Source organism: Pyrgilauda ruficollis, unplaced genomic scaffold (genome assembly GCF_017590135.1).
Source record: "Pyrgilauda ruficollis isolate IOZ18807 unplaced genomic scaffold, ASM1759013v1 scaffold237, whole genome shotgun sequence".
Lineage (NCBI taxonomy): Eukaryota > Metazoa > Chordata > Aves > Passeriformes > Passeridae > Pyrgilauda > Pyrgilauda ruficollis.
This window is the reverse complement of record NW_024523316.1, coordinates 132,621-145,290: the sequence shown is the minus strand read 5'-3', so window position 1 is coordinate 145,290 and position 12,670 is coordinate 132,621. Positions and strand designations below refer to the sequence as shown.

General features: G+C 43.5%; 1 protein-coding gene across 1 annotated transcript in view; it reads left to right on the top strand.

Moving 5' to 3' along the window:
- The first annotated feature begins 8,396 nt into the window (after positions 1-8,396).
- Positions 8,397-12,670, top strand: part of ABTB2 (ankyrin repeat and BTB domain containing 2) — a 112,217-nt gene continuing 107,943 nt past the window's right edge. Inside the window, exon 1 of the mRNA XM_041469598.1 lies at positions 8,397-9,488. Coding sequence (XP_041325532.1) covers positions 8,627-9,488 — 862 coding nt within the window. The 5' untranslated portion in view covers positions 8,397-8,626. The remainder of the gene's footprint in view (positions 9,489-12,670) is intronic.

The window sequence follows — 12,670 nt, the reverse complement described above, 5'->3', positions numbered from 1 at the left end:
GCAATTACAGTGATAGAGTCTTGATAATGTTCTTGTCAGTACTGTGTCCCTGGCCAATAGGAGAGAGCTGAGGATATGAACATTGTTTCAGGAAACATGACACACATCCGTTGCAATTGATACACATAATTGGCTCTATCAGATGCCTCATGAGACAGGCTGATATTACAGCCACTGAATGGCTGTAGTAATAAGTGCCATTTTGACATGAAGTTCTTCCAAATGTGTGTTTTGGCACACAGGACTGCAGCAGGTTTCCACACAGACATGATAGAGCAGTGGATCCTGTGACCAGATAACTGAGATTATTTCAAGTGCCTCCAAAGAGTTATTTTATACACTGGTAGCTATCACACACAGACTTGGCAGGCCTGGTGTTAGATCAGAGCTAAGGATCTGGCTGACTGGGGAAGTTTATCCTCCTGTAACTTTATAGCTGGATGTTATAAATTTGAGGCTGTTAAATGCTGAAGAACAACATCATTGTCTGCAGCTATTTGGTAATGCCTGATGGCTCTCAGAATGCTCTGGTTGTTTGATTCCTGCATTAGGAAGAAAATGCAGGCACTGTAAAATTGTAATTAATAGTAGGAGTGAAATGAGAAGAGGAGGAGTGGGAAATGAGGCCTCAGTAATTTTCAGTACACCCTTCATCTTGAATGTTGTCGTGTGATGAAGTAAATACTCTTTTACTCCCTTCATTTGATCTGATTCCAGGTAAAATATAATTCTCCCCATGCACCCTTACTGATAAGATTTATGATAGTGATTGAGACAGTCATCCAGGAATTTAACACATTCTAGTCTGATCTTTCTTATTCTGACAGTTTTCTCCATCCTTTGTCATCACAGTCATTTTATTGGGCAAAATAATCAACATAGATCCATCATTTTTGTAGTTCCATAATCTTTCCAAATAGGGCCTACTGTAACACTTGCTCAGTTGTCTGGTTGCACTTAAAGTTTTAAAAAGCATTTTTATATCATACATATATCATATATAGTCTTCATGCACTCCAAATTTCCAGACAGAAATGTTCAATGCTTGTTGAGGATTACATTTTCAATTAGGTAAAATGTCATTAGTTGTTTCCGAGATTAGTTTACTTTTCCTGCTTCAATTTTTTTTTCAAAAAACACACATGGAATAAATGCATTCCAAGTGAAACAGCTGCTGGGGAGGGAGGCTTTTTCCTAAAAGTGTGGAAAGCATCTTCAGTACTACTTTCATTCTTAGAAAATGTTTGATTTAAAGATGCCTTAACAGATACAATGTGTGCTGAATTGGGAGAGATTAAAAACAAAATGAACCAGAAATGTTTAAAGATCAGAGGATTCAACAGAGTGCTGAAAGTTTGTGGGGAGAATCATTCCGAATGTGGGCAGACTTTGGAAAGGGGAAGTTGTGTTGGAAATGGTTCCTCTACCCTTTGCAGTGGACAGAGCAGGATTCATGGAATCCTTCTGGTGGTTGGAAGGCACCCCTGGAGATCACAAAGCAGGGCCAGCTAAAGCAGCTTGTCCAGGATTGTGTCCATTTGGGTTTTGAATATCTCTGACTATGGAGATTCCACAACCACCCTGGGAAACCTGTGTCAGGTTTTCACCTGTTCCCGTGTTTTACCACCCTCACAGTAAAAGGTGGGAGGGTTAAAGTTTAAATTGAATATTTTGTATTTCAGTTTGAGGCCCTACTGCTTCTTGTTCTTTCCCTGGACACCACTAAGAGCCAATCTGTCTTTTTCCTTTTTTTATTCTTCAGGTATTTATAGACAGGGATACTGTCCCACCTTCTCCACAATGAACGGTCTCAGCCTCTCTGTCCCTCAAATGACAGAAACTCCAGTCCCTTAATAATCTTTGTGTCCCTTTGGGGGACTAACTCCAGTTTGTCTGCACCTCTTTTGTACTGGAAAACCCAGAGCTGGACTCCGACTCTGAGTCTCATCATTGCTGAGCAGAGGGAAGGATCACCTCCTCCACCTGCTGGCAGAGTTTTTCCTGGAATGCTGCTGGCTTTCATTGCCACAGCGATGTATTCCAGCTCACATCCAACTTGTTTTCCAACAGGTTTTTTATCCAAAGTTGTTTGCCACTTAAATTGAAAGGAGCCATTTATCCAGGCAAAAAAAAAAAAAAAAAAATTCATCAATTTGTCAATGAGGATGTTGCAGGAGCGAGTGTCAAAAGCCTTGCTGTGGTAAAGATAATATCAAATGCCCTTCCCTCATCCATGATGATACCACTGATATCATCATGGAAGGCTGACAGTTTGGTCAGGCATCTTTTCCCCTTCATAAATCGCTGGATTGAGAGCAGCCTGGAAAAGATTTGGGGGTGTTGGTTGATGAGAAGCTCAACAAAACCCAGCAACACATACTTACAATCCAGAAAGACAACTGCATCCTGCATCAAGTATTAGGAATTTATTCTTCTCTGTGGGGGTGCTTACATACAGGCACAGGTTGCCCAGTCATGTTGTGGAATCTCCATCCCTGGAAGGCTTCAAAGGCCAGGTTGGACGGGGCTTGGAGCAACCTGCTCTAGTGGGAGGTGTCCCTGCCATGACAGGGGGTGGAAGGAAGTAAGTGGAAGGTCCTTTCCAATCCAAGCTCTGTGATTCTAAATCACCTTTTTGTCCTTAATGCTTTCCAGGCTTATTTGTTCCACCCCTTTCCCAAGGATAAAGGTGATGCTGACCAGTTTGTACCTGACTGGTACCTGACCAGTTTGCTTTGAAGGATCTCTGAAGAAGTTCTCTGTACAGCAGCAGCAGAAAACCACTTACTTGCTCATTTTGGGCATCTGATATACTTGTGCATGGAGATTTCACTCCAAGTTCCTTATCACTCCAATTATATCTACTACAAAAGGCAGCTCTTGAGTGTAGAAAAGATATTCTTAATAGATTCTCAGTGCTTCTTATGCTTTTCATACCTGAAAATGTGTGTCAGAAGCAGGCTGTAATATAAAATCTTCAGCAATTAAAGTTTTTTAAATGGTCTTGCTTAACAGTCACTATTAGTCATGATAGACATGACCCCTTCTTTCTTGACAGTATTAATTTTGAGAAGCTCTGCCTTATCTGTCATTATAAATAACAGTAATGCTGATCTGGGCTGATTTCTTATGCTAAGCAAATTTAAGTTCCTGATCTTATTTAAATAGAAATTATGTTTTAATTGACAGCCTAAGGATACGAGCGAGGCAAGTTATGTAAGGACAAGAAATGTCTTTTATTAGACTAAATAGTAGAGTAGGAAAAAAATGAGGCAAGATGTGTTAAGCAGGAGTGTTTCTCTTGGTAGGAATTGTTAATAGCAAAATGTAGTTTTAGGCTATGCTAAGTCACAGATAAAACCAAGACAGGGAGAAGGTGAGATGTCCATTTATTATTAACAGCCTGCAGATTTGTTCAGCACACATTCTGATTTCAGTGACTTCTAACCATCTGAAAAGTTTACACAAGGGACAGTATTATTCCTAAAAAAATCTACATTCATGAGATTCTATGTTCTCTTTTTAAATTTTAATTAGTGCTATCAAGTAGATTTACCTAAATTACCAATCAAGACATTCTGAAAGGCACGTATTGTAACCTTGGCAAAGGCCATTTTGCACAAAATGAATGGGGAGAGAGTTTGAGTTATTACACATTGAATAAATTTTCTCTCCAGCTGGGAAGATACAGGGACCTGGCAGTGGTGAGGTCAGCAGGGAGTATTTGGTCACTCCAAATACTGGATCAGCAACTCCAGTTAGACAATAAGTTGAGGGCTGGATGGGGATTTTGCTGCATGGTAGAAAACACACCACATGAACATTTTCTCTCCATCAGTTGTGCTTTGAAAATATGCAAAATTAATTCTCTTAACACTGTTGGGTTTTTTTCTTCATTTAATTTAGACTTGATATGTGATTCACCTGCTCTAGTCACACTTCATCTCTGCTCCCCCACATCTCCTGCTGTCTGGGCTCACACTGATTTTCAGGTATCAGACAGCAGCTATCTTTCTTTATTAACAAAAATAGTTCTGAACCTTGCAGATAAAATGCAGTTTAATGAAGTAGCTACACAAGGAAAATGCCATTAGCACGTGTTCAAAACAGAAACGGCAACTTGAGAAGGAAATTTCCAGCAACATCCATGGAAGCCCACCCAGCTGTTGAGCCTTTGGGCTCATTAACACTCCCTCCCACAACTGCTTTAAATAAGGTTGGAAAGGGCTCCTCTCTTCTTTGTACTGCTCTGAGGGGTTGGTAGCACCCATCAAGCAGCTTCTTCTACTCTCTCTTCTTTGAGAGTTCTGTTAAGGCCAGTTGTTTTGTTAATTTTTTTTTTCTTTTCCTGTTGGATATTCTTGAGTCTTCTTTTCTTCAAGCAAGTAAAATAAGTTTACGTGGGACCTAGAGGTAAGGAATGTTTATGCTACTCAATACCATGTATAGGAATACTATTTCCTTGAAATTCATTGAACTTTGTGGCTTGAATAGTAACAGGTCAATCTCAGTATTGGTTACTTTAAAAAGTATTGATTTGGAGGCTTTGGTAGAGATTAAGTTTACGGGGTTTTACATTTGCTTTCCTCCCACAACTGCTTTAAATAAGGTTGGAAAGGGCTCCTCTCTTCTTTGTACTGCTCTGAGGGGTTGGTAGCACCCATCAAGCAGCTTCTTCTACTCTCTCTTCTTTGAGAGTTCTGTTAAGGCCAGTTGTTTTGTTAATTTTTTTTTTTCTTTTCCTGTTGGAGATTCTTGAGTCTTCTTTTCTTCAAGCAAGTAAAATAAGTTTACGTGGGACCTAGAGGTAAGGAATGTTTATGCTGCTCAATACTATGTATAGGAATATTATTTCCTAGAAATTCATTGAACTTTGTGGCTTGAATAGTAACAGGTCAATCTCAGTATTGGTTACTTTAAAAAGTATTGATTTGGAGGCTTTGGTAGAGATTAAGTTTACGGGGTTTTACATTTGCTTTGACTGCTGTAGTTCCTTAAAACAAGTGTTTGTTTTTTAAATAGGTTATCTATTTATCCAGTTGCTTTTTGTTTATCAGAGAATGCAAAGTCTTTTTATTTTAATTATTCTGGTGTATTTTAAATTCAAAATTCTAAACCCTGTAGTTTATCAGAGCTAGAAAAGCTCATCTCTGAACCCTTTGCACGAAGGAAAATAGAGCTTCCAGAGTCCTGTGGTTTTGTTTACTATGGAACTTCCAATGTTACATGTTTTGTCTGTTTTGTTTATGTTCTTGGAAGTCTTCTGGTGCTTTCTACTTTAACACTAATTTTAGAGAGAAATAATTATGAGAACGTCTGTCTGTGGAAAGTTGATTTTTATTGTGTGAAAATAACTTGGGATTGTGGCTTGCTCCAGTTGAAACATATGCCAAAAAAAAAAAAAAAAAAGCAAAAAGCTGAGTATTTATTGTGCCTTATAAGTCAAGGAATGTTAAGTTGTTTTTATGGGTGTTTTGATGTATGACTTGTTGTCTTTATTGGGTTCAACATCTTGGAGTTTGAGGTTTAAATCTTCAGTAAGGAAAATCCTTTCCACATTTGGGGGTGCTTTTGTTCTAAGGTTTTTTCCCCCTGTGGAAAAGGCTGGTGATACCTTTGCAGCAGGAGGAGAGAAGGATTTATCTAGCAAAGGTTTTTCTTTTATAAATAAATACTACAATGAGAAAACACTGTCTGAAGGAAGTGGGGAAAGCAGACACTGCTTGTTAAACCAGATCATTTTTGGTGTTGGAATGGCAGGAATAACAAACTCTGTGGGAGTATGGGAGAAGTGTGATAAAGGCAGGGAACAGAAGTGGTTTGCAGAAGTTTTGAGTGCTTGCACAGCTGCGTTTTTCCTAAATAATGTCAAGTTCCTATTTGCCAACTGTGTAGTAATTCCCTGTGTCAATTTAGCCTTGCTTTTGTGATTCAAATGAATCCTAGGAGATAGAACAGGATTAGAGAAACGGAGGAAGAGTTTTAAAGAAATCTTTTGCAAAGAGGCATCACAAACCAAAGCATGAAGGATTTTTGGTGAGAGAGGCCAACTCTGTTGCCTTTTTTTGCCCCATTCCCATTTTTGCAGTGATCCTTGTGAAGACACAAGTCTTCTGTGCATGGTCTTGGAGGGACTAACAGGGAATAAAATAAATATCCTGGTTTTGAGAAGGCACCACATGGTCACCCACCAAAAAGTCTTGTTTAAGAGGCCTGCAGTAGTCCATGGCACCCTAAGATTGGGCATTAAATACAGATGTAAGAAAAAAGATTACAATTTTCTATAAAGTGCATTGATTGAAGACATGAGACTTAAAACTGGGTTCTTTGAATCAGTCCTGCCTTGTCTCACATTTAGGGACCTACTTACTATGTTTACTGTCAGTTTTATATTGTCAGCTCTTAAAAATGTAGTCTAAAAAATACACCAAAATAGCAGAGTTAGCTTTGATCTGTAAAATAACACCTGAGCAAGGCATCAGTTGTGCAGTGAAAATACCAATTTCTGAGTTGATATTGGAGCAGCACAAATGAGGTGCTGAGGTGTTAAGATTTCCAAATTAATTACTTTGAGAGAATTAGGTCTGGTTTTATTAGACAACTTTTCCTTTGTGTTCATGATTTCAGGGGGAGAAGCTATGAAAAAGCTGAAAGCTGCATTATAGATGAGCTTCAATATAAGAAAGATAAAAGATGGTCTTATGTTGAAAAAAATCAATTTTGGGGTTCAGCTAGTGGAAGTTAAATATTTTGTCTTTTAGTATAAACAGAAGCTGCTTGATCCTGTGAGCAGAAGTGCATAACTAAAATAGATTATTTTTCAAATATTTAATTAATGCCTAATAGTTATGATGCATTTTTATTAACACTAAATAATGTATATACTGCAGTACAAAAAGACAAAGGGATGTCCTGTAAAGCATTGTCATTGAGAAGCAGGAAATCTCTTTTCTGTATCATCTAAACCATCTCTGTCAGTTCAGAAACATCCCCCTTGTCCTATTGCAACAGGCCCTGCTGAAAAGTTTGTCCTCGTGGTGCGAAGACAATTTGTCATTTTGAAATTAACTCTGGAAATCCAGGTATTGAAGCCGATCATAGTTGGAAGCTGTATCTTGTAAGGAACATTACTGTGGAAAAGATGTATATTTTTTTTTTGAGTCTTTAGTTAAGGACTGTTTAAGATCTACCTCGACAGTACTTTTTGAAGTGAAAATGTCCTTTGTGAGAAGTTTTGAATGTACTCTCTTTAGGCTTTTGCTCATACCCTTTCACATATATCATACAAACAGCAAATATATGACAGGAATAGAGAGCAAACTTGAAAATCCATGTGAATGAACAGATAAAAATCTCATCCTTTGAGCTGTGTTTTTGGATTTTTACACACTTGGTCACAGTGGCAGCAATATCAAGGACACGCATTCTCTCTTGCTTTATCGCTTTTGCCTGGATCGGGGGCCGTAAATAACAGCGGGTTTGGGATCTTTTGGGAGCTGCGTCTTGTAGGAGGATGCGCAAAGCGCGTTTTTAAGTTAAATTCCAGGGATTTGAGGACCCGAGCCCGAAGCACAGCGAGACCCGCGGCTCTGCCCGCCGCTCCCCGCTGCGGCCGCGCGGGGGCGCGCTCGTGCCGCGCACCCCGGCGGGACGGGGCGGCGCTGGGCTCCTCCGCTCCGCGCGCGGCTCCGGCCCGGTCCCGCTTTGGGGGGACCCGCCGTGCCTCAAAGGCTCCCGTCGGGGGCTCCGGGCCCCGGGGCCGCCCGCGCCATCCCCGGGCCGAGCGCCGACCCCCGCCCGCCGCCCCGCACGGGCCGCTCACCGCGCCCTCCCCCCCCCCGCCTCCCGCCCCGCCCCCCTCTTGTGGGATTGGTCCTAAAGACTCAGGAGGTTTTGTCTTCCTTATCTCAGTGTCTCCTTCACCCTGGGCTTTCACTCCCTGCTGTTACACCACAATCAGTGAAATTTGGGCACTCAGGGATTCAGAGGCTGCATCTGAACCCCCAGCCTCAGGCCACACACTCCAGGGACTTCACCCCAGTGTTATCCAGGAGCCAGCACAGCTCAGGAGAAGTCAGAACAGCTCATGAGCAGGCTCTGACCCAGCCTTCTCTTGGGAAAGCAGCACCAAGTGTTCCAACAGGGACCTGCTGGGAGCTCTGGAACACGCCCGCGCCATCCCCGGGCCGAGCGCCGACCCCCGCCCGCCGCCCCGCACGGGCCGCTCACCGCGCCCTCCCTCGCCCCGCCTCCCGCCCCGCCCCTCTCTTGTGTGATTGGCCGGGCCGTTCCCCTGCCGCCGCCGATTGGTGCTCGCCTCGCGCCTCATTTGCATGCTGCGGTGCGGGGCGCGCGGCGGAGCCGCGGCGGGGAAGTTGCGCCGGAGCCGCCGCCGAGCGCCCGTCCCGGCCCGAGCCGCCGCTGCCGCCGCGCCCTCCGCCGCGCCCGGCCCGAGCGGGACGTGGCTGAGCGCAGCCTCCCGCCGGGATGGAGGTAGCCGGGCCCTCGGGGAGGGCTCCTGCCCGCTGCTCTGCCAATCCTCCCGCGCCGCTCGGGGCTCGCTAGGGATCTGCCCCAGCCTCACCTTTCGCGCTTGTCGTGCCGCTTGGCTTAAGCCGTCTTTCCTATGGCTGGGATATACAGCTCGACTCTGAAGACCCTGGAGGATTTAACTTTGGACTCTGGTTATGGGGCAGGGGATTCCTGCAGGTCCCTTAGTCTCTCTTCTTCCAAGTCCAACTCGCAAGCCTTCACCTCTTCTCAGCACAGAGGCAACTGGTGGTACTACTCGGGCTCCATGAACAGTAGGAATAACAGCTGGGACACCGTGAACACCGTGCTGCCGGAAGACCCCGAGGTCGCAGATATCTTCTCCAAGTGCCCTAAGCTGCCGGATCTCGAGGAGTACCCTTGGACTGATGAAGACATCGGCAGAATCCTGCGCAAAGGGAAGGGAGAGGGCCAGGGCAGGAGCTTTTCGCAGGAGGCTGTCAGGCGGCTCTCGCAGCTGCTGCGGCGCGCCCTGATCAGGGTGTCGCGGGAGGCTCAGCGCCTCAGCGTCATGCACTCCAAGTGCACCCGCTTCGAGGTGCAGAGCGCCATCAAACTCATCCAGAGCTGGGCCCTGGCCGAGAGCTGCGTGCTGGCCACCGTCAAGGCGCTCTCCCTGTACAGCATGAGCGCCGGCGACGGGCTGAGGAAAGGCAAATCCGCCCGCTGCGGCCTCACCTTCTCGGTGGGCAGGTTTTTCAGGTGGATGGTGGACACGAGGATCTCGGTGAGGATCCACGAGTACGCGGCCATCTCCCTAACCGCATGCATGGAGAACCTGGTGGAAGAGATTAAGGCTAGGGTTTTGGCGAGTCAGAGCCCCGATGGTGGAGGGGAGATCTCGGCTGAAATCCTGGAGATGGTTATCAACAACGATGCGGAACTTTGGGGAGTGTTGCAACCTTACGAGCACCTCATCTGTGGGAAAAACGCTAATGGTAAGGTCCAGCTTTTACGGTCTGTTGTCTTCATACCAGCAAGCTTTACTGTAAAGTCCTCGCTCTCTGTGGGCTTGGGGTTTTTCTGGGTGTTCTTTGCATCTGGATTGCATCTTGGTCGTGGTTTGTGTGTGCGTAAAGCAGGCATGACGGTCCTGCCAGGCAAGAATGATCCTGCTCTGTTCTTAAGATGTACCAGGTTATAAAAGGCTGTGGGAAACCAAGCCCTGTTGTCCTAACAAACATCTGACTTTCCACCAGCTGCTGTTTTGAGCGTTTTCCCTCTAACTGGCGTGCAGATATGTTCTCGGTAACTCTAAGATGAAATGTGCTTTACAAGCTGCTGCCCAGAAAATACCACTATATCTCTTTTAAACGAAATTTATCTTGCAGCACGTATCTTATAGTTTCACCTTAAAGATGCTATTACCACGTACAGCCTGGAGAGGGAAAACAACATTAATTTTTTTTTCCTTTGCGGTAGTAAAATTCACTTTATGAGCAAAAACTTTGAACTTGTATACTTTGGAATTGCTTGTAACTCAGCAGAAACCGGTGGTGTCCTTTCCTGCCATAAACAAGAGCGCGTGTGTGAGCGTAGGACGGTGTCTCAGTGATGAGAATAACACAGTGCTAAGGTACTTACCGCTGCCATTTGTTTGGAAAGCAAAGTTTCCGAACACTTAAGCAGATAGAGGAATGTTGGCATCTTCTTACGGGAGCGAGGAGCAGTTTGGAAGGCTTAAGCCGTCACAGTTGTGTTAAGGAGCTGCACTGTTTATTTTGCATTGTCACACTGAGAAATACCATATTTTCCCATGGAAAATTCAGGGAAACGTCCAGTTTAGAAAAGTATTTTGTGTACCACCCACGGTTTCATGACTTTTGCTGGCCTCTGTTACGGTCGACTATTCCATGCTTAACACGTTTGTGATTTAACTCTTTAAAACCAGGGGACTTTTCAAAAAGGAATCTCATAGCTAGAGAAGTAAAGGAGCTGTTTTAATTTGAGGGGGAAAAAACGCTTTGAAATTGTCAGAGATGGGCTGACTCACCTTCTCCTCCTGGGTGCATTGATTTCCTGCAGTTTTTCCATACCCAGGCAATTCTGTTGTTCACATCACGAGTAGGTGACTGCAGGGAGTTGTCCCCATTGGGTCAGCATTACTAAACACTTGTGAAATAAATGTGAAGAGCCTTTTGGATGTTCTGTTGGCTCTGCTTCAAGACATAACTCTTAAGTTTCAAGGTCAAACACAGACATCTACACTTCTAACTAAAAGCGTTTGGGTGATTAGAGAGGTATGAGGATGTGTCTGCCAAAACACTTGTCATTCTTTCTTTTTCATGGGAGTGTTTGTTTGCCACCAGCTCCGAGAAAAGGACTTGTTTCCCCTCCCTTGTTCCTTATTTAGGGAACCTGGAGTAAAATATTTTGGTTCTGTGAACTGAAATGTACATTTCAGGTCTTCTCTGCTCAGTGCTTCTGCCACACAGGTTCTGTGTGTAAAGAGAAGAGCTGGACCCTCGCTCAGCCTCTTCTCTATTTTTTTTTTTTTTTTTTTTCCTTTAATCTTTTTCTTAAGAGAAATTTCCCTGGAAAAACTGCAGTGAGCGAATGGATGCTGGTGTTGAATGGGAAGAAGGGTGAGTGTGCAGGGAAATGCTTATAAATATTCAGAGCACCAAATGGTCAGTTATGATAACGCTCCCACACAGTGGAAAGCCAAGCAGTCAGTGGCCACAGAAGGATTGGCTTCTGTTGCCTCTTTTGTTGTTCCTGCCTTTCAGATCAATCCTGTCAATAACTGAATGCATTTTTTAAGTCTGGAAATTGAATAAAACCGCACATGAAGGCATCCTGTGATTTCCTGTGACAGTCTGTCACTAGTGTTTTACCTGACACAAGTCAGTGAATCCTCTAAATGGCTTTTCTTGCAGTTGGAAGGCCACAAATGGTTTTATATGGATGCAAAACAGCTTGAAATAACTTCTCTATTCTTCTCCCTGTAGGAATTGTAAATGAGTAGTATTCACATCATTCTGCACAGTGCTTTCAAATGATCTTGTCTTTTACATTAATTTAAATCTGAAGTAGATCTGGCAGTGAAATAACTGGATTTATTCCTGTTTAAGGAACAGGGAAACTTGCTTTACTGTCACTTTTGTTTCTTTTCTAGTAAAAACATTTAGTGGAGTACTCGTAAATTGCAAACTTGGGGTGTGTGTGTGTTGGGTTTTGTTTTATAGCCTTGAGTTTGATGGCAGAGATAAAAAGCACTTAGAGGTTCAGTTCTAGCTCCAGTCAAGCATTGTAATCCCTGGATGAAATCCATGGCACTGTCCTATGCAGAAGATTGCACGGGATTATCATAATGGACATTTCTGGCATTATGATCTATTGAATACCATTTTCATTATTAGATCAGGACAGCCTGCTGCTTTTGAGTCAAAGAAACAGTAAGTAAATACATAAATCTTCCTAAATTCTCATGAGACTGAGGTTTAGACCTGTATTTCTTCAGTGACTAATCTCCCATCAAAGACCACAGTCCAGTCACTTGAAGCTTTGGAAGCTGAAAGAGCAATATTGTGTATTACAACAAATGTGTTCTAATCAACACCTGCTGTGTGAAGGGTAAAGTTTAAAACTCTGTAAATGCTTAAGGGGGAATTTTAATATTATTTTTAAATAAATAATAATCTGTGGCTTGCTTGTTTATTTGCCCTTTCTGTGAAGCTGTTCTTTAATCAACTTTTTTGCTGCTTCTGTGAGCTATTCTCTGCCCTCAGTGCGAGTTCTGACTCTGTGCCTGGGACTTGGTGGCTCTGCCTTGGAAGGAGGAGGAATGACCTGAGCCTGTGGCCCTGAGTTCTGCCAGGCTCTGGGTGTGTTCATGCCTCCAAGGGTAAGGTCTTCTTAGGCAGAGTTCAGGTGGGACGTTGCAAAATGATGCAATGCTGGAAAGAAAATGAAACAAAAGCAGCAAAAAAGATAAGCAGCTACTGAACAATGTTGCTAATGAAAGGTAAAGCAAGTGTAAATTGGAATACAGGTTTTATTTTCTGTTTTTATTTACATGGAGATCTATATATGCCGTGCACCCAGTGGTAGAGAATGCACCCAGTGGTCTCACAGGGATTTTGAGACACGCTAATTAGGAATATTAGGGTCTATTAGT